The following is a 20,809-nucleotide window of genomic DNA, read 5'->3' on the forward strand; positions in this document are numbered from 1 at the left end:
CCAGACCCCCTGCTCGCGCTGGAGGAACTCGGACTTCCCCCAACTGCATTTCTAGAGGACCTGCAGAATGATTTACGCTCAGGAATCGTCGGGAGAAAAAAGGGATAGAGAAATGAAAGAAAAATCATCACCAAAGAGAACACCATACCTGACCGGCGGGAACAACAACGCCATCCAACTTCCCCATCGTGGAAGACGGGGTGGCACGGATGTCTTCGAGTCCGCCCTGCACCTCCTGCCATCTTTCCTGCTCCCCAACATCGTCCAACACGAAGCGAGGCCTCTGCGGGTCCTCACGGGACATCCAGCGCACGGTCGGCCCTCTCCACGCGTTGGGGTCACGACCAAGCGGGACGAGGGCACACGAGGACTCTCCGACCAGCCTCGACGCCACTGCTCCATCGTTGCCGCCAGGGCAGGTGCCACCATCTCCGCCACCGCCGCCGTCTCTGTCGACGCCACCGGGGCAGACACCACCGTCTCTGTCATAGCCGCCGTCTCCATCGCCGCCACCGGGGCAGGCGCCACCGTCTCCGCCACCGCCGTCATCTCCACTACCATCACCGCCGCCCCTACGACCGGCACCTCGGACACTAGCGCCTCCCTCACCGGCTCCTCCTCCGCCTCGTCGTCAAGGTTGATCACCTCGCTGGACGGAGGAACCCTAGAGGCAGCATCTTGTTCTGCGGGGTCAGCTGCGGGTGTAGAAGATGGGGCAAGGGTCGGCTCTTGCCCCGTGCACGACTGCGGCACCCTTTCTTCAGTCGCTGCTGTAGAGGCTGCCTCCACCGGGGGTACCGCGGCCTCGCCGACGACATCGCCGCTCGCTCCCGACGGGGTCACGGTTGGCCCCACGGAGGCACCCGATACCCGGAGCGCCTTCTTCGGCACCAGCGGCAGGACGAAGTCTCGAGGAGCAGCGCTGCGAGGCTCCTTTGATGGAGTGTGCCTCTCTTTTGCTGCTTGGAGACACATTTTTGAAAAAGAGGTTAAACTGGTCATTCTAAGAGTCAAAGCAGCAATGAAGGATAAGTTCATTCTTTGGCTGGGTAGTCTGTAACGTAGTCCTCTTTTCTTCTTTGGGTTTAAAACCAATGTAATTCGCCTGTACATAAACCCCTTTTATACATATATATAAAAAAGGTAGGGGACTCCCCTGCTGATTCGTCTAAAAAATTAAACAACACTTTGAGTATTTCAGGGAGGCTTATTCCTATCTTCTAGTTTTCTCATTAGGTTGAAATCTCCCACGACCAACCAATCCATATCAACTGGCATATTAATATTCTGAAACCAGTCTATAAGCTTCCTCCTTCCCTCATCTATATGATGAGCATAAATAATACTCCCTCTGTCCCAAATTATTATTCGTTTTGGGTTTCTAGGTACATAATTTTTGCTACATATCCAGACATAGCACATATCTAGATGCATAGCAAAATCTACGTATCTAGAAAAGCCAAAACGCATTGTAATTTGGGACGAAGGGAGTATTTGTGAAGACCCCAGAGGCTCCCAAGTGATTAGAAGTCATTTCTGCTGATTGGGCATATATAGTTGTTTTCAAAAAGTAGTTCACCATCCAACTTTACACCATTCCAAATAATGATTGGAACCCCAAGAAGCTCCATTTGATGGATGAAAGACAAATTTATTTAGATCGGGAGGGCAAAAGTTTATGATGAAAGTGGGTTCTTTCTTGGTTTCTTGTAGACGAACTATATCCCAGCTAGCCTCAACATTTTTGTGATGAATTGAATTCCACTTCTTATTAGAATTAATAACATGGAAACTCCATATGAAAAAGATTTGGAGATAGATATGCCATAACCACATAAATAATATGTAGCTAAAGGAACCACAATTATTAGAAGGTTCAGAGCAAACTGCATACATCTTAGAGAGATATTTTAGTACTGACAAAAGTAGGGACACATTAACCAAGGCAACATAGAAGAGCAACAAAATATAAGCTTCAGTGAAGATGACACAGCATTTTTATTAAGCCTCCAGACTTTAGGCTGACTGTTGATATGAGGCATTATATTGTGGTCTTCATTATTGGAGTCCTGGTGAGATATGATGGCTTCTTCTTCTTGATCCAATGATTCTTCATTCATTATGGGAATGTTCTTATTAGCTTTATTACTCTTGACATCTTTCCTCTTCACCATGGATGCCTCAACATTCATCTCTGCCACCTGATTCCCTACATGTGATTCAGTGCAGATGAATCATCATCCCTTGCGGATTTTTTTATGTGTAGGCCAAAGCCAGTACAAAGATCTTTAGCAAAAAAAAGTACAACCAGACACCACAAACAAGAGAAATATGACACGTATACAATTTAGAGACAAGTCATGACACAAGCTGAAGAACTATCATTGAAGAACTATCATCGATCGCTGATTAGAGATGCCACTGAAACAACATACTCGCCAGATACGCTATAGCCATTGCACATCCACACCACCTCTTGTAGCTACGCCTCTTCGTTGTCACCCTCCATCTGAGGACCACCTAACGAAGGGGGACTAAAGGTGGTGAGAGGCACATAGACCAGAGCCCACCGGACACGATGATCTTCCTTGAAGCTAATGGTAACATCTTTCAAAGGACATCCTGGATCCACGTACCATCATCCAATGCCGTACAAGGGGAGGAAGCCTCGAAGGGGAATGGCGAAAGAGGTAGAAACACCATGCCCGGCATAAAATTTGATGGTACCACCAACAAGAAGAATGCTGACGGAGCAGAGGCACCAAATAGGGGACACTCGCCGAACCATGACCTCAAGAAATAACCAATACCAGCCAAGTCCAAGAAGTATACCGACAATGGAGAGATGCAGAAGATATAGGAGGCACTGAGTAGTCGACGACCTCAATGGACCGTGCGAAGGTGAGACACCCACACTCTCCGAACGTGAAGCTTTCATTGCATGGTAGCCACCGCCACATTCATATACTGCACCGGCGACCATGGAGAATGGTGTGGGAGTCGCAAAACAACACCTCCATGGAGGGGAACGGCACCCACAAGTGTCGTCGTCACAGGTAGCGAATCAGGCTTCCATCGCATGATGATTAAGCTTTCACCGGCGACTCACACCACTAGGCACATGCACATGTGGACAGCAGCCTCACCGGCCACCGCCACCATGCGCTAGCCCAGTCCATGCCTAGGCAAATGTGACAAGCCACCATGCGGTGTTAACCATGTTCCAACACAACTGTGGCTGCACACCGCTATCCGATGCGGCACTCGTTGCATAGCCGCGTCTCCACATGGGTACGACCTGCCCCACGCTAAGGCCGAGCACCGTGGAGCATTGAGTACGGGTGCCACGCTCGGGCATGGCAGCTTGCACACCTGAACAGGGGCACAAGAGACCCTCGACTACCGTCACCGTAGGCACGGCAACCACGTCTCCATCCCGTAGCCGACACACCAGATCCAGTAGAGTAGGGACCGGATCTAGTCCGGGAGGCCTCGGGCCTCGGCCGGCCACCATGGCCATGGATGCCATTGGAGCTCCAAGCCCAAAACAGAGAGGAAGGGAAATTGGAGGGAGAGGAGAGGGGAGGAGATGTGCTGCGAACTGGAGCCGGCTTCAGCACCATCACGGGCCGCTGCCGCCACTCGATAGGCAACGGCAGCGGCTGCCGGCGGGGGCTTTTGAGGGGCGGAGGTGGAGTCGCCCCTCCCGTCGCCCAGCCATCCCTTGCGGATTGCTTCTTGATCACTTTCTTAGCATTTCTTGTTTTTTTTTTTTTTTGCCAGAAGAGCTGCATCAGTTACTTACTGAGGGCCCATTTTGCAAAAAGTTGCATCTGTTACTCGTTTATCTTTACTTGCCTTTTTTTATATCTGGTCGTGCATGCCTTCCTAGTCTTTTGGTTCTTTGATTTAGTCAACATGGTTTAGTCTTTTCAATGAGTACGCATCAGCTATGTGCTGTCAAATTTTAATAAGACAATTGTTCGTAATAAGCACTGTTTGGATCACGAACAGACAAGATAAAGTTCTGAATAATACACATATACACCTACCGATCCTCGGATGAGTCGGATGAGGCAAGACCATTCGTTGTTACACCAGAAACGCTAAAGAAGCTCACGGGATTATTTACGGCATGATATGATCTGAGCTGAGTCAAATATTTCATGTACTTTGTCTTACATACTGGGCGTACTCATCCTGGCAGTCAAAGATGCGATCAGGAGGCTGCTATAGATTTTCAACTTCTTGAGCTAGCTGGATGTATGTATCACGTATTCAGTGTCTTACGGAGAGATCGTATGCATATATGTACAATCAAATAATACCTGTATGTGCATGACGACCATATGCATATCTTCACGAAATCGTCACTTCATTCAACTCAAGTTAGTGACACCAAAATTGGCATATAAGTCCTGAAATTCCAGTTGAGAATATGGAGGTCATCCAAACAATGGTTTTGGATACTTAATTACAAAAGATAGGAACTTATGCTCGGCCGGCTGCCGGTTAACGTGGCCTAGTAGGATACATTCTAGTTTAATTTGATTTTCTTTTATATTGTTATTGGTCTACAGGTGAGACAATGAGAACCACAGTTAAGCTTGGTACGTCTGGTTACTGGCTGAAACTATGCACCTTCTTTTTTTGCTGGGAAAAATATTTGCAGAATTACGTACAAAGACGACTGGTTCCTAGTGCTCCGTCGGTACTTTTATTTGTTGGTAGATGTACACGTGATGTCATGTGAATGCGAGCAGCTCATCAGAATCATGCACATCTATATAGTCTCAATATTTTTCAACACGTAATTTACGAGTGTGGTATACAATTTTAGTAGTACTTATCATTTTTCTCGAGCGGCCAATAGTTTTAAGTCTTTTTTTGGAAGAAAATTAGGTGCGCACCGGATGCAAACCGCATCCGGTGCATACCCGTGTGCTCGCGTGACGTGTGGAGGGGGAAGCAAATCCGACGGATTTAATCGCTGGCTGTCGCGGCTCGGCTTGCTCGCTCGGGAACCGCGTGCTCAGTCGCTCGGGATAACGGCACCAGCGGCTCGCTCGCTTCGGGAACACTACTCCAGTCCCAGCTCAGCCCACTCCTCGCTGCTCCCTCACTTCATCCCTCTCTGTCGTGGCGTTCTCCGACGAGACGACGGCGGCGACGTAGACGGGTGCATCCTGGTTCGGCAGGTATTCATCTACTTCCACTCTTCCACTAATAAATAGCGCGATTCCTGAAATCCATTTCGTTACAGTGTAATCACTGGCATTCGTTTTCTTCCTTTCTTTGAAATCTGCAGGAGAGAAGGCGGCACCATTCCAAGCTCGGAGGCCGTCACCCGCAGATTTAAGCAAGCCCCATCCCTGGAAGCTCCTTCCTTTCCTCCCAATCGCCTGCACGCAGCAGTTCTCGGAAACATCTGGGCCGCCTCTTGAAATTCGACGGCCGGAAAAAGTGAGAAACCAGCGAGCGAGCACGCAGTTCCGAGCGAGCGAGCCGAGTCGTGACAGCCAGCGATTAAATCTGTCGGATTTGCTTCCCATCCACGCGTCACGCGATCGCACGGGTATGCACCGGATGCGGTTTGCATCCGGTGCGCACCTAATTTTCTTCCCTTTTTTTTTGTCTTTCCTAACTGTCTCGACAAATTGGCAACAAGATTAATTGAATAAATATATTACAAACAGTTACGATAGGCAACAAGATTAATTGAATAAACATATTACAAACAGTTACGATAGATAACCAACATAATACTACAAGCTGTTGGTCACTTCAGAACAGAAACTGTTAGGAAAGATCGTCGCTCGATCTTGTAGTGGGCCTAATACAAGAAGTCAAGAACCCAATAAAATAACTCTGTCCACATGGAAGACCGGCCGAGATGTTCACGAGGACGAAGCACAACGTTGTTTAAAGATGTACTCCCACGGTTCTTTTTTACATGTCACATTAAGTTTGTCTTAAGTCAAATTTGTTCAATTTTGACAAAATTTATAAAAAAATATAACAACATCTACAACATCAAATTTGTTTTCGTTGAATTCACCATAGAATATATTTTGATAATGAATATATTTGGTACTATAGATGTTACTATATTTTCTTATAAATTTGGTCAAATTATAACTTTAACTTAAGACAAACATGTAAAAAAAATGGAGGGAGTATAATTGTAGTATATACATCTCTCTCACTCTCGTCGTGATCTCTCTATATGATCAATCGGCAATCACGTGATGTATGCAAATCTCTGCATCCAGCAGACCGTCCAAACAGGAAGCTGCCACGACCTGCACGAACGGCCTCGCTTCCATGTCTGCATACAGCTCAATTTGTACCAATCTGAACGGAATGCATACCTGCTCGTTGCCGTTGCCGTCTCCATCACAGTACACTCCGTTTTGTAAAACTGCATTTCATCGATCGGTCCGTCCTGCCACAGCTCAGCTCGCTGACAATGGCGACGATCATCAATAGCCACCCGTGCAAAACGCGTAACACGGCCCCACCTCGTTTGTTTCGTCTGACCGATCCTCTAGCCGCCGGGCCAACGGCTACATAAATACAGGCCATCGCCACAGCCCACAGCAGCTTGCTAGCTCTCGGTCGCCGGCTACACGAGACGATCAATAGGCTGCCATGAGCACCAGCACCATGCCCAAGGCGAGATGCGCGATGAAGACCAATACACATGGCCCGAGGAGCCACTGCAAGGTAAAGGCCGTGGCGGCGTCGGCGAGAGATACCATCTGCTCGAAGGGCAGCAAGAAGGACTACTACAAGGTGCTGTCGCTGGAGCACCCGGCGGCCGTGGGCGCGGAGGAGATCAAGCGCGCGTACCGGCGGCTGGCGCTGTGTTACCACCCCGACGTGTGCCCGCCGTCGCGGCGCGCCCAGTCCACGGAGCTCTTCGTCGAGCTGCGGCGAGCGTACGAGACGCTCTCCGACCCGGCGCAGAGGGTACGGTACGACGCGGAGATGAGAGCGACCGGGGAGGACGGTGCGGCAGCGAGGCCTGGTGGTGGTGTTGAGTTTCCGAGGGACGTGTGGGAGGCGCAGCTGTGCGAGCTGCGGGCGCGCTCCGAGCAGCGGCAGAGGGCGAGGCGCGGTGGCGTCCCGATCCGCCGTCAGCCGGTCTGATTAAGCGATCCGGACACACGCATGGAGAGTTACTGGGGAGTTTAGATTTTATTCTTTGACCGTGGGGCTCATTGCATCTGGTTTTACTGGGGTGTAAGTTTATTTGAGCAGTGTAAAGTGATAGATCTGTATGTAGTAATTCATTTTCTTTTGGGAAATTTGCTTGCACCGCTAGGGAAGGCGCCTTTAGTACCGGATCCTAACCCCTTTAGTACCGATTGTATAACCGGTATTGTTACTTCGATACTAAAGGGGGGCCTGTGTCAAATAACCGATGCTAAAGGGGGTCTTTAGTACCGTGTCAAATAACCGATGCTAAAGGGGGGCATTTAGTACCTTTATACCAACCGGTACTGAATTGGCTGCCACGTCGCGTGTGACCGAAGGCAATTTAGTACCAGTTTCTTTTCTCATTTTCTTTTCTATTTATTTATTCTATATTAGTATTTCGTATTTGTTTTCTTTACGTATACTAGTTTTAATATTACATTTAATCTAATATTATATATATAGACATCTCCTGCCTTCGTATTTATGAATAATATTACATTGCATCAACACTTGAAGTTCAACATTTGGATCAACTATTCTGAACCCGAGTCCTGATGGTGATGCAGATTTGATCCGTCATTATGGAACTCCCCTGCTGGATTTACTACCTTGTCTAGAAGAAATCCACTGAGTTGTTATTGAATTGCCCTGATTTTTTCCGTCTCGAGGAGTGCTTCCTTCGTGTCTCTCGTCTGTGTCATTAGCAAAGATTATTACAACCGGTACTGAATTGGTTGCCACATCGCGCGTGACCGAGGGCAATTTAGTACCAGATTCTTTTCTCATTTTCTTTTCTATTTATTTATTCTATATTAGTATTTCATATTTATTTTCTTTACGTATACTAGTTCTAATATTACATTTAATCTAATATTATATATATATAGACATCTCCTGCCTTCGTATTTATAAATAATATTACATTGCATCAACACTTGAAGTTCAACATTTGGATCAACTATTCTAAACCCGAGTCCTGACGGTGATGCAGATTTGATCCGTCATTATGGAACTCCCCCGTTGAATTTACTACCTCGTCTAGAAGAAATCCACTGAGTTGTTCTTGAATTGCCCTGATTTTTTCCATCTCGAGGAGTGCTTCCTTCATGTCTCTCATCTGTGTCATTGGCAAAAGTTATTATATAGTAGATCAACGGATCTGCACCATTAGAACTAATTTATTGTTAAGAAATTTGTATATGTACTCTGAATTTGTGGTCGGTTATACGCTTGGGAGCTACAAAGCTATGGATGAACTCACATACGTAGTATCCGTATAAATTATTCCCCAGATTCTATCTCAAACACTATATATATGGTAAAAGAAGTTATGAAATATTAGTTGTGTTCAAGGAAGTGTCATGAGATGTGGAAATTCAACACATACCGGGAATTCAGGTTTGAAATCAAGTTCCTCCTTGAATTCACTTACGTGATGTCGACGGAAGCGAGCCCATACTTTGTTAAATATGTCTATGAGATTTTTGTACTGATCTCTTCATTTCCTCAAAGAGTCCATGATGTAGACCGCGCTTCAATCAACCACGATAACAAGGAGTATCCAATGGAAGATGTATATATATGCATAGCCAAAGTTAGTTAGTCTTATGTTTAACTGCTAGTTCGAAAAAAAAGAGATAGGAAACACGCCCACTTTATGTTGTAGGGTAGAAGTATGTACTTCCTGTAATGTTAGTTGTCTAGGAACTTATATATGTTCTTCAAGGTCCGATTTGGTCTATCTCTTATAGTTGACTCGTTTATAATATCTGGGTTCATGAAGCCGATGTTGTAGTATCCTTTCCTCCAGCAAGTTTGAATCTCCATGCAGATTGAATCTCCATCCTGCATGATACAAAATCGAATAGGAGTTAAGACATCGCACAATGACTAGAGTGGAATTTTGAAGTTAGAGCAAATTAAAGACGTATAGAACCCAGAAACTGATGAGTGACTTGTCAAGTCCGTTTTGATTGTAAAGGAAATAGAGTTCCTCTAGCAGCACATTTATAATGTCTTCCCCACGGAAATAATGTTGATCTCCAATCCAAACTTCGAGCATGAGTAAACCGTTAGCTGAAGCCTCCATGTACCATTGGTGAAATTTGTATGTCTTTGTTGGAAGACGATCCACCAACTGCGGCCACACAAGCGGTTTTCCTAACTCAAATTTCCATTTAGTAGCCCCAGGGTGCAATGGGACATGATCCTCCCCTCGAAGTTGAGCTGGGGTGAGATTTGTATCTTTGGCAAATAGAAGCAGGTTCTTATCAAACTCCGAAAGCACCTGGAGCAGGGCAATCGATTGGTTGGATTGGGTTCCGAGCTGCGGAATACTTGACCCACTTTTATTCTTCTTCTAAAAAGCTTTTGTTATTGAGCGGTCGTAGTTAGATAGCAGTGGTTTCTCTACCTTTTTCTCCATGCTTCCAATGAAGCCTGAAATTTAACCTTATCAAGTGGTGGATCTTTCTTCACGGGAGGTTTTGGTGAGAAGTGAGCTTTAACCTCAGCATCCACTACTGCGTCGATTTTCACATCAGTCATCTCATGAGTTTTCTTGGGCTCTGGTTGCTTCTCCTTCGGCTTCTTCTGCTTCTTCTGCTTCTTCTTTTTAGCTGTAGTAGGCTGAACTGAAGGCGTTTTTCGCCGTGTAGCCTTTCTCATAACAGGGGGTGGTGGACTTATGCTAGGATCTCTATCAGCTGGTTGAGAGCGTGGACTCATGCTAGGATCCCTGTCAGTTGGTGGACTCATGCTAGGATCCCTGTCTGGTAGTGGAGAGGGTGCCCTGGCAGATGGCGTAGGTGATCTTGCCCTTGAGCCTTGAGGAGATGATCCCAAGGTCGAGGGATTCGGCTGTGTAATCCTTATGTAGCGCTTGGGCCATAGAATCCAACCATGGATGGATTTTCCTAGATTCTTTTCCCCGTCACCTCCAGGGATCTTCAGTTTTAGGTCATCCCAACCGTCGACCACTCAGTCCACCCCAACTTTAGCGTAACAACGAGCTAGAATCTCCACGCGATGAATTCTAAAAATGACTAATTACGTACATCTATTTCATCTTATTATCTCTATGTACCACAATTTATCTCGCTCATATTTGCAAATGACTAAAATATGAACAAATTATATTTTTTTCATAATTTATTTAGCTCATATTTGTAAAGGACTAAACTATGAAATTATTCCTCTAATCTCATATCAATTTCTTTGACTAATACGAATCATGGCATCCAAAAAATTGTAGCTTATTCTAAAAATCACAAATTACTCTAGCTCTAAAGCATAAAACTTAGTATATTAACCATGTATCAAGGGAGGATGAAGTTTCTAACCTTTAAAACACTTGAATGAGTGAAATCCCTACGAAATGGTCAAAAATCCAGCAGCACCTCCCCTATTTTGCCATGAACGGATGAAGCCCGAGCTAGAGGAAATGGCTCGGGTAGGAGGAAGAAGACACCTGAGTTATAGGAGGGAAGTTAGTACTGGTTGGGGGCTCCAACCAGTACTATGCCCCCAACCGGTACTAAAAGTCACCCATTAGCACCGAGTGGAGCCTCCACCTGATACTAAAGGCCCTCAGGGCTCCACCCGGTACTAATGTGTGACCTTTAGTACCGGTTGGAGCTCCCAACTGGTACTAAAGGGGGTCACGGGGGGCTCCTAGGGAACTAGCCATTAGACCCGATACTAATACTCACATTAGTACCGGGTCAAACACCAACCGGTACTAAGGGTTAGGACCAATGCTCAGTTTTCTAGTAGTGAGGAAACAATACTATAATTTGTGTATGAAACTAAGCAAACACCAATTGTACAAACAACTGATATAATTTATCTTCATGAAGTAGTGATTACTTTGTTTCTTTGGAGAACTGTAGCATGATAATCCATTTGAGAAAATCTTGTAATGTTTTGAGTTTTTGACCTTTTGGTTGCAAGTGTTTACTTAATAATAGTATAATGGATGGGAGATTGATTATTGCAGGATGCCCTCTTAGTTACTGGGGCCATTTCACTATACTATTTGTTCACAGCATCAGAAGAATACGTCTCATACTGACTCAAAATATGAAGAGTGTAGTTATGGAAAATGATAGGAAAGGGCAGTCTCATTTTCCACTTAGACTAAACAAACAAGATTTTTAGACTCTTGCTTCTAAACTTCACCCATCAGTCAATTACCCAACTAAATATACTTGATGAGGACATCGCCATGCTGGACACACACGAGTCATGGTCTTCCCCAAGTTACAAGTCGTCACCAACTCGTCGCGTTCGTTTCGGATTCAGCCGACACCCTTGCACGGTTTCGGCCATATCTCTCTCATACGACATCAAAACGAGGCATCTTTGATGCGTTGGAACGGGGATGATGACGCTGTTCTTTTGGTTCTGGTTCTAGCTCCAGAAGGTTCGTGGATCATTCTGTGTGACCACGATAAGGTGCTGTATCACCAGTTTTGGGTCAACTTAGCCTTGTATCGTGTCGGGCCTTAAGCCCAAGTTGTGGGCGCCCCCTCCTTGGTCGCCCCCAACCCTAGTTCGCCCCTTTTGATATAAACTCATTAGCCACCACCTTAGAAACTCGGGTTTTGTTTAGTTCTAGTTTTCCTTTGAGAAACTGAGATTGATTTGTTGTAACTATGGTAATAAGTTCTTTTACAGTGATCCACGACCCCTATTCTTGTTCTCCTCGACTGTGTCGATTAAAACCTTTCAAATTGAGAGCTTGAACCCTTCTTACTACATTCATATTTGCAATATCAGATTGCGTGTTTATACTTTCTTGCTTGTGTCCTTCGATTCGCATGCAAGGAAAGCCTTCTTGGCGAAGTCAATCAAGTTGTGCTTGGTTGATAACCAACGGAGCAGTGGTGTAGCGGTTGCAGGGATTCGAATCATGTCTGATTAAAAGCCCGAATCGTCAACGTCGAGTCTCCACCAATCGAATTTATCACTACCTTTCGAAAGATCGGGCCAGTGCTACATCAGCACTAATAATATGTCTTGGTGGAAGATAAATAGTTGTACTATGTTATTTAATCGTGGTATGGATAATCATTTTAAATTGATAATTTTGATGATACTTATGCTTTCTTTTTTTAGTACGTGGACGTATGATATTTAAACTAAATTCATTATCACAAATTCACAATCTCTTTAACATATGGTGGCAGGTATCCCCACCCCAGCCCTGCCATGGTGAAAAAAGTTCAAAAAGGAGAAGGCATAAATTCTTCGAATACACGGTGGCAAAGGACGTAATGTATGGCAAAGACAAGAAGGAGAGAAGATCTATTCTAGGGTGATCTTGCAAGTGTTTGTTTAGCAAGCTAAGTATGCTACTATAGAATCGGAATTCTAACATGATTAAGGCCCTGCAAAAGTGTTCCACTTAGGACTAGAGCTCCTATATTATTAGCTCGGGTTGCACGTCTTTTGCATTACGTATTGCAAACAGTAATTCCCATTATATTTTCATCATTGTACTTATCTGTATGTATGCACGTACTCGTTTAGTTTATATTGTCTCTTTTCTCGCTCATCAAGTCTTACCGTCTTAGTTAATCTTTCTGCTCAGTTGATTTGGTTTTCATTAGGTCTTACCATATTATTATTTGTCTTTTGGCTTCTTTGATTTAGTCAATAACATGCAATTTTAACTATGCAGCATAAAATTATCTTGAGCCACTTAAAATAAACTTTTAGACGCGTTCGGATCCATTTGTTCATCAATAAATACAAACAACCTAAATGTGAACGAAAGGGTAATTTACATGTACCGATCATCAGAAGCCATTCGTGTGTTAGAAATGATGAAACACACAACGCCCATTTGAATAATGAAACTGCCCCTTAGATGGATACGTTGTATAGATACCATCCGATGCACCAGAAGTGTCAAAAGAAACACGTGAACGTAGAATTGGGAAGCTACTGTGGGTTTGTAATATATCATCTTCTTTGTCTTACATGATTGGACTCATTCAAGACGAAGAATTCAGGATATCTAGCAGCAGATATTTAAACTTGAAGATCATGTAAACTAATCGGTGGTGACTGAAGATTGCCGGCCTTTAATTTCATACTTGGATGCAACCACCGAATATTTTATATGGTACGTTTTCCCTAATCACACTAGAGTGATATGCTTTATAAGTGATTTTTGGATTATTTTAGTTTTGTGAAATTTTTGTACAATTTCCTCGATCACTATGTTTATGTGTTCTATTGATGTTGATGTTTAATATGATCTGTTCAATTGACGTATGGGTTCAGTATTGTTCAGTTGATTTTAAACTGCTTTGTCCTGTTGATGTGGGTGTTTAATTCTATTTAGGTTGCTCTGTTCAGTTGATGTTTGTGTTCAATTCTGTTCAGTTGATGTTTAATCTATCCTGTTCTATTGATGTGTTATCTTTTCAGTTGATGATGAGAGTAATCTGTTGTTGTTAGGAACATCTAGCACGCACACATGCATATTTCTTTGAATATGTATCTGTTGTTTGTGCAATTCGTTCGTAACAATGCGATACTACTCATAGATTTGATGGATATTAGAACCGACAATCAATTTTTTTACGGCTAATGATAGTATTCTAACCGGCGCTAATCCACACCGGTAGTTATAGGTTAACAAATGTTGCGGTCTAATTAGACCGCTAGGACTAGTATCCCCGTACGCATCGGCACTTAACAAACACCGGTAGATTATACTCAATCGTACCGGTGCTCAACGAAAGCTGATTAGAATAATAACATATTCTAACAGATTGAGAAATGCACCGGCACATTTAGCAAATTATTCGTGTCAGTCCTGACGCTAGTATGAATAACATACCCTCATTTGTACGCGCACCGTGGTAGCAGGCCCATCACCGACATGAATTAGCTTTTCGCACTGGTACGTACAAGGGTCGCTGCAGTAGTGTTAAGTTCCACAATCTATATCCTTATCCGCATCATGCATGCTCACTCTGATCTCCAAGAGCATATAGCAGCGCATCTAAATGTTTTTGGAGAAGAAATTTTTTTTTGGAGAAGATTGGTGAGAATATGGGAAGAATGCAGCCTGAAGATAAGGGAGTGGAGAGGAAAATTCATTTTTTTGCAAAGGATTATGATTTGTTTGTGAATCCGATAAGAAACAATAATAGGACAAAATATTACCAACATCATAAAAAGCATCTAAAATTCATCAAATTTGAGATGACTTTTTATAAAAAGCAACAGTGACATGGATATAGAGAAATATTTTGCTTTGTAATTAGTCAATGCAGATGGATTTTGTGTGTGTGTGGGGGGGGGGGGCATATCATGTCCGTTCCCATTTCTAGTAAAATTTATGAATGCTTGCAAAATTTTTAGGTACAATGAAAATTCAGTCTACACATTTATGACATTTTTACCTATACTTCACTTAAGATGTCAGAATGGTATAGATTTCATTAATACTAGTCCTAAAATGTTTACAATTATTTATAATTAGAATTAGAGATGAAGGTGGACATGTATACACCTCCATCAAATTTTGTCAACAAACTAATGTATAATGTCCAAAAAGGCAAATTAATGTATGTTACGAGTTACCGACGGGTTTGGAAAACTATCTGCAATGACTGTATTACAAATGGATATTGTTCAGAAAAATATCTACGATGACTACATATATCTTATACGGCTTTTATAAATAAACTATCTGTGATGTATAACAAACGTTGTTTTAAAGTACTATTTGCAATCATGGATCACCACTAGTAGAATTTTTCACCACGGGGATAACTGACTGCAATATGCATATTCAAGAACTGTTTGTAATATCCTGTTGGTATGGATATCTTCTTATGGTAGTCCCAGTGTTATAATACCTAGCTTAAATTTGATATGCCATCAGATCACACAAGAACAACAGAAAGCTTTAACAGATGGAAACAATGGGCTGCAGGCCAGTTGGTTTCTTCAACTAACCCCGCTAACCCCGCATACGACAAGAAGGACCTTTTGGTGAGGAGGATCAGGAGCAACACTATTGTTTCTTCATTCTCTGCAGCTGCTAACTACATTCCTCTGCGCTTCACTACCATATCACCAGGAGTATATGAGCAGGTATGACAAATAATCAATACTCACTTCTTTTCTTTTCTTTTCTTTTTCATCAAATGCCTATCGGTTATGCTTTTTCTAAAACATCTTCAAATGCATACCTTGACAACAGATTTATCTTATTGTATAATATATGTACACAGTGTCTACAAAGTTAATATCATATGAAAAGATTTTTCTGTATAGATTTATTGATACAATTAAATACAATAAACGACTATTTATATGACTTAACTTCTAAATTTATACAGCCAAAATTTCATGTGTAGTGCCGACTATAAAAAATATCGAGGGGCAAAAATCAACGGTTTGCAAGGATTCATCAAGCGGATTGGCTTGGTAAATTATTCGATGCTGCTGTCCTTGAAATTTGCATATATATAGTTGTCTGCGACATTATCTGTTTTACGACATGTTATAAACAGACAACGTTTCTCCCAGCAACGCTTTTCGGCCAAGGTTTATTGTATCAGACTGCAAAATAAAAACATTCCACAATAGTAAAATAGCAGACGTGTTTTAGTCGACCATTATTTGCAATGTCCGTCCCCTTGGTGTTGACTCTTTGTTGTCGTTCCTGGAAAATAAAAGAACCATCAATCAATCGGCCATCACACTAAACTCTGGCACACCTCCAAACAAGCGGATGAAGCTGCCACCACCCGTGCGCGTGCTTGTTTTAAAATTTGTCCACTGCTCAATTTGGACGAATTCCAAATGGCACACCTGCACCGTACCTTTGGTCGTTCTGCACAGAAAAATTTAGCCCAAAACCGATGCGTGAATCCTTGCCGTCTTCATCACCCACCCCACACAATCCACCAGCAAAACTCCATTTCACCGGTCCACCTCCACCTCCGTACGCGCACCCCGCAACAGCTCGTCGAGGACGGCGACACCCACACAGCCACCCGCGCAAAACCGCGTACCACCAGCCCCGCCTCATTTGTCTCGTCCTTGAGTCACCTGGCCCGCTATATATAGAGACGCCATCGCCATCTCCACCGTGCAACATGCTAGTTCTCAGTCACCTGCAAACAAGATTTTGGTTGTTCGATAAATTGATCAGCAAGCTAACCATGAGCACCAGCACCATCCCCATGGCGAGATGCACGGCCAGAGCTAATAACACAGCTAGGATTTTGGGCTGGAGGAGCCACTGCAAGGTAAAGGCCGTGGCGGAGACAGAGTGGGGTAGTGTCAGCTCGGGAAACAAGAGCGACTACTACAAGGTGCTGTCGCTGGAGCACTCAGCGGCCGTGGGCACGGAGGAGATCAAGCGCGCCTTCCGGAGGCTGGCGCTGCGTTACCACCCGGACCTTTGCCCTCCTTCTCGGCGAGCCGAATCCACGGAGGTCTTCATCCAGCTGCGGCGCGCCTACGAGACGCTCTCCGACCCGGCGCGGAGGGTGGTTTACGACGCGGAGCTGAGGACGGGCGAGGAAGCGACGACGGCTGCGGCTGGGTTCGCCAGGGACGTGTGGGAGGCGCAGCTGTGCATGCTGCGAGTGCGCTCCGAGCGTCGCCAGAGGGCGAGAAGCGGCTGCCGGTGCGACTAGGGGCACGAGGCATTATGACATGATGACTTTACTGAAGTGTTTCTACTCTTTAACTCTATGTTAGGATCATGCCGTCTGGGTTTTAGAAGAGCGAGTGATATAATTTTTTTGTAACAGTTGGAGAGTCTGTCTGAGTTTCAAGTAAGTACTAAGAGTAAGAGAGGTTGGATAGCGTTTGAACTTCTAACTTTCAGGTATCGTATTGATTAAGATTATTTGAGCTCCTATACCCAGACTATTCTTCTTCCATATTTGCAGTACACACCAACACCATTGGATGAGAGCTTACCGAAAATTAGACCCTTTACAGTTTACAGGTGGATCGACGGAACGAAATTACTGACGAGGACACTAGGCATTGTGGCATTTCCTCTCATGATTAATTACTTTCAGAGTGAAATAATTTTTTTTTCAATTGTTGACTACAAATCTCATTTATTAGCATCTTTCGATCTAGAGATACTTTTCTTGAAATTTGAACTTTTAGTTGAATAATGCTCTTCGTTCTGAATCAAAAGTCTTTATATATGTTGTTAACATTATTGGAAAGTGGAAAAATGTAAGTGATGTAATAGAATGGGATGATCTCATTGATGTTTACATATTTATGCAAGCCTAAGGGGCATGAGGGTGACAGTTCAGAAGGGGCATGACCCCTTCACGAAGTGGCCCTCTGCTAATAACGTCACTAATCTATGTGATAATCACATATTTAATTAATTACATAATTAAGGTAATTGATCACTAGAATTAGTGATTCACAACAAACATGAAACCTTTCGGTGTTGAGGGGAGATTATTGTTAATCCCTTTAGTTAGAATCTTCTGATCTTGAGTGAAAGTTCTTGAATTGCCTGACCGTTAGGGAGGGGGTTTGTGCTACAATCTCATAGAAGATACCAGTACAAGAAGTTCAGAAATAAATTTTGGATTCACAGTTAATTAAAATTGCTTATCTTTGCTCACTATTTGTTCATTTTATAACATAAATACATAATATTCATACAGATACTCTGTAATCTCTATATATATGGCTGGGCTACACATCGGTTATTCTGAATTACATACTTGTTTCGAATATGTGTACCGTGTTCTTTGTCTCACATATTGGATTCATGCATCCAAGTCGTCAAAGCCTTCTATTTTGAGGCTGCTACCATACATATTTTACTGTAGCTCTCCGTGACCTATGATGATTGCCGGCCTTCCTTTACTTGGAATGCAGCCCCATTCTTAGGACGTTGTTTGGTCGCTCGGATGTCGACTTCCTGCACCTGCCCGTGCGTATAATCGCGGAGAGTACCGTGTTTGGCAGCTTGAATATACTGTGCAGTCTTGGCCTAGTGGATGCAGACATATGGTGAGATCCTGCACCCGCAGAAACGTTCAGATCGAGCATAGCTCCTAGGTCAGGCCTGATGGACGATGGCCCACACATCAAGCGCAGCTGTGAGGTAGTAAGCCCTGCCATCTGAACCGTACACTACTGCAGAAATCATTTTTCGTGTCACTAGTGCAGAATTGATTCATCATAGAGAACACACGCGAGAGGCTTCTGGCAACCCCAGGTGGATTTTGTTGTTTCCTTTTATTAGGATCGTTGCTATTGCTACGGGCAACAAAATATTTATATCGCAACATACGGAACATTCAATAAGACAGTAACAATATGAAAATAAGTACAAATATTAAAAAAAGTGCACATATTACTACAGTCGAAACAAATTATCTCCATAAGAATTAATTTTCATATGGACAATTATGCAGAAATCATTGTATATACCTCTGGATTAACCACCCCTGGAGATGCCACGGATGTCCCCTGGGTCAACCTGAAACTAATTAGTAACAAAAATATCTCAGAAATTATCCTTTCTTCTAGTATTAACCTATCGCAACCATCCATTTTCAAGCTCAAGTATTCAATCCAGGAAATGTGCTCAGTCCTCCTACACATAAACAGAACATGAGTTGTAGATGTTTTCTTTTTGTTGAGTTGTGTTTTCAACTGACAAGTAGCTTCCAAGTAGGCATCTTATAACTGTCAATTTATATCTTCGTAAGAATGCAATGAAACAACAGTACGTATCCTCAGTAGGAAAGTTAGTGGCATCTAAAATAGCAACAATATATTCACAGTCTCGAACTGAAGGCGGAAAATTTGTAACACCCTAATTTTCAACTTTTGCAATTAATAAAATTTGCTAGAATTTTCTAGAATTTAATTACTTTTGTTTAAGGATTTAAGGATTTTCTAAGGTTTATTTAATTTTTTAGGCATTTAAATCTTTTCAAAAACAAGTTAATGAATCATAGGAGTTCATTGTTGCATTCATGCTGGTGCATTGATTTTGGTTGTTTGAATTTGAATTCATGTTTGAATCCTTTTGAACAATAGGAAAGCTTTTCTTTTTCTTTCTCTTTTCTTCTTCTTCTTTTGGCTCGATCTTTCTTTTCGGCCCAGCCCGCAACAGCACCCCGCAAGATAGGCTAGCCCAGCTCGGCCCAGCTCCCACGCCATCTCCGCAGCCCAGCCGCACCACGTCCGTCCCTCCCGCTTACGCCTGGACCCCACATGTCATCCCCCTCCTCTTGCTCTCGCCCGCGCCCGAGCCGGACTCGAGCTCGAGTTCATGCCGCTCCGCGTCCACCTCCCGGCCTATGAAAGTCGCCGCCATGCCTCGAAGCCCCTTACCAACCCTAGCGCCCTCGCTCTAGAGCTCCAGCGCCGCAACCCTAGCCGGCGCCCGAGCTTGAACCCGCCGCTATCATTTTCTGCCACCGCCACCTTCGCGTCGTTGAGGTCACCACCCAGAGCACCGCGAGGAGGTGAGGAAGCCGCCCGTGAAGATCCCGTGCACTCCCGTGCCTTCCTTCGCGCGCGTGAACTCACCGGAGTTTACCGCCGCCGCACCGAGCCGTTCCGCCAAGTCGCCTCGCGCCGTCGTCACCTCAGCCACCGCGAGAACCACCTAGATCGGTTTGATGTGACACCAGCTTCATCCGGAGCCCATCCCCGTCAAAGATCGTGGACCACCACTCGAGTTACGCTTGATTCCGGCGAGGATCCCTGCAGCGCTGCCGCATTCACCGCCACCAGTCGTCCGATCTGCATCCGGAGTCAATACCAGTCAACCGAGCTGCGCGTGTCGCTTTTGCAAAAAAGACCCTCGCTATTTTCCCTTTTCACACATGAGATCCATCCAGTTCAAAGTATTTCAATCTAAGTCCTTTTTCTTCTGTTTTAGCCCCTGTTCTTTTATAAAATCTCGTCTGCCATCCTGGTTGGTCTTTTCACGCGTTAGCCCTTCAGTTTATAAGCTTAATTAGGTTATAGCCCTTGGTTTCTTTAAGTTTAGCTCCTGGAAGTTTAGTTTTCTCACAGTTAAGCTCCTGAACCTTGTGTAGCTCATATCTTTAGCGTTTTAGATCCATTTTAAGCGATTCTTGCGCCTATGGGTTTGTGTTGATGCATAGATTAGTTTTATGGTCTTTTTTTGCTCTGTTGTTACTGCTTGATGTAATATTTTCTTATTTTAGTCCTTTGTTTGCTTGTATGTACTTACCTGATACGCATAGAAGGAGCGTTGTTCGAGGGATTCGAAGAGCAAGGATTTAAAGACTTTGAGCAGTAAGAGCAAGTTCAGGAAGGCAAGTCGTGCCCTTGATCATAATTTGATCCTATGCAACCTTTACTTTCATGTTCATTACACATATGCTATGCCCTTTAAGTATACAAACATGATGGGTCCTATTTAAGGTGTGCCTAGTTTTATCCCTACACCTTGATCAACCTGGGTTACTTTAATATTGGGTAGTTCTTGCTTAGGTGCTCTAACTGTGTATGGTTGTATTAATGAACCAATGTTTAAACTTCTTTTATTATACTATACCTTCCATCAATACAAGATCACCATGCTTAATTGGAATAT

At 43.8% G+C, this 20,809-nt stretch overlaps 2 protein-coding genes across 2 annotated transcripts; both read left to right on the plus strand.

Moving 5' to 3' along the window:
• The first annotated feature begins 6,687 nt into the window (after positions 1–6,687).
• LOC101772234 (chaperone protein DnaJ 2) lies at positions 6,688–7,152 on the plus strand. Its single transcript, XM_004959349.1, has one exon. The coding sequence runs from the start codon at positions 6,688–6,690 to the stop codon at positions 7,150–7,152; it is 465 nt and encodes a 154-aa protein (XP_004959406.1).
• Positions 7,153–16,418: 9,266 nt separating this feature from the next.
• LOC101772636 (chaperone protein dnaJ 20, chloroplastic) lies at positions 16,419–16,877 on the plus strand. The gene has a single exon (XM_004959350.1). It carries the CDS (start codon positions 16,419–16,421, stop codon positions 16,875–16,877), a length of 459 nt encoding a protein of 152 aa, XP_004959407.1.
• Positions 16,878–20,809: the final 3,932 nt, after the last annotated feature.

This window comes from Setaria italica, chromosome II (genome assembly GCF_000263155.2).
Source record: "Setaria italica strain Yugu1 chromosome II, Setaria_italica_v2.0, whole genome shotgun sequence".
Classification (NCBI taxonomy): domain Eukaryota; kingdom Viridiplantae; phylum Streptophyta; class Magnoliopsida; order Poales; family Poaceae; genus Setaria; species Setaria italica.

Coding starts and splice junctions, on each gene's coding strand:
- LOC101772636 (XM_004959350.1), top strand. CDS start 16,419: ATGGCGAGATGCACGGCCAGAGCTAATAACACAGCTAGGATTTTGGGC.
- LOC101772234 (XM_004959349.1), top strand. CDS start 6,688: ATGAAGACCAATACACATGGCCCGAGGAGCCACTGCAAGGTAAAGGCC.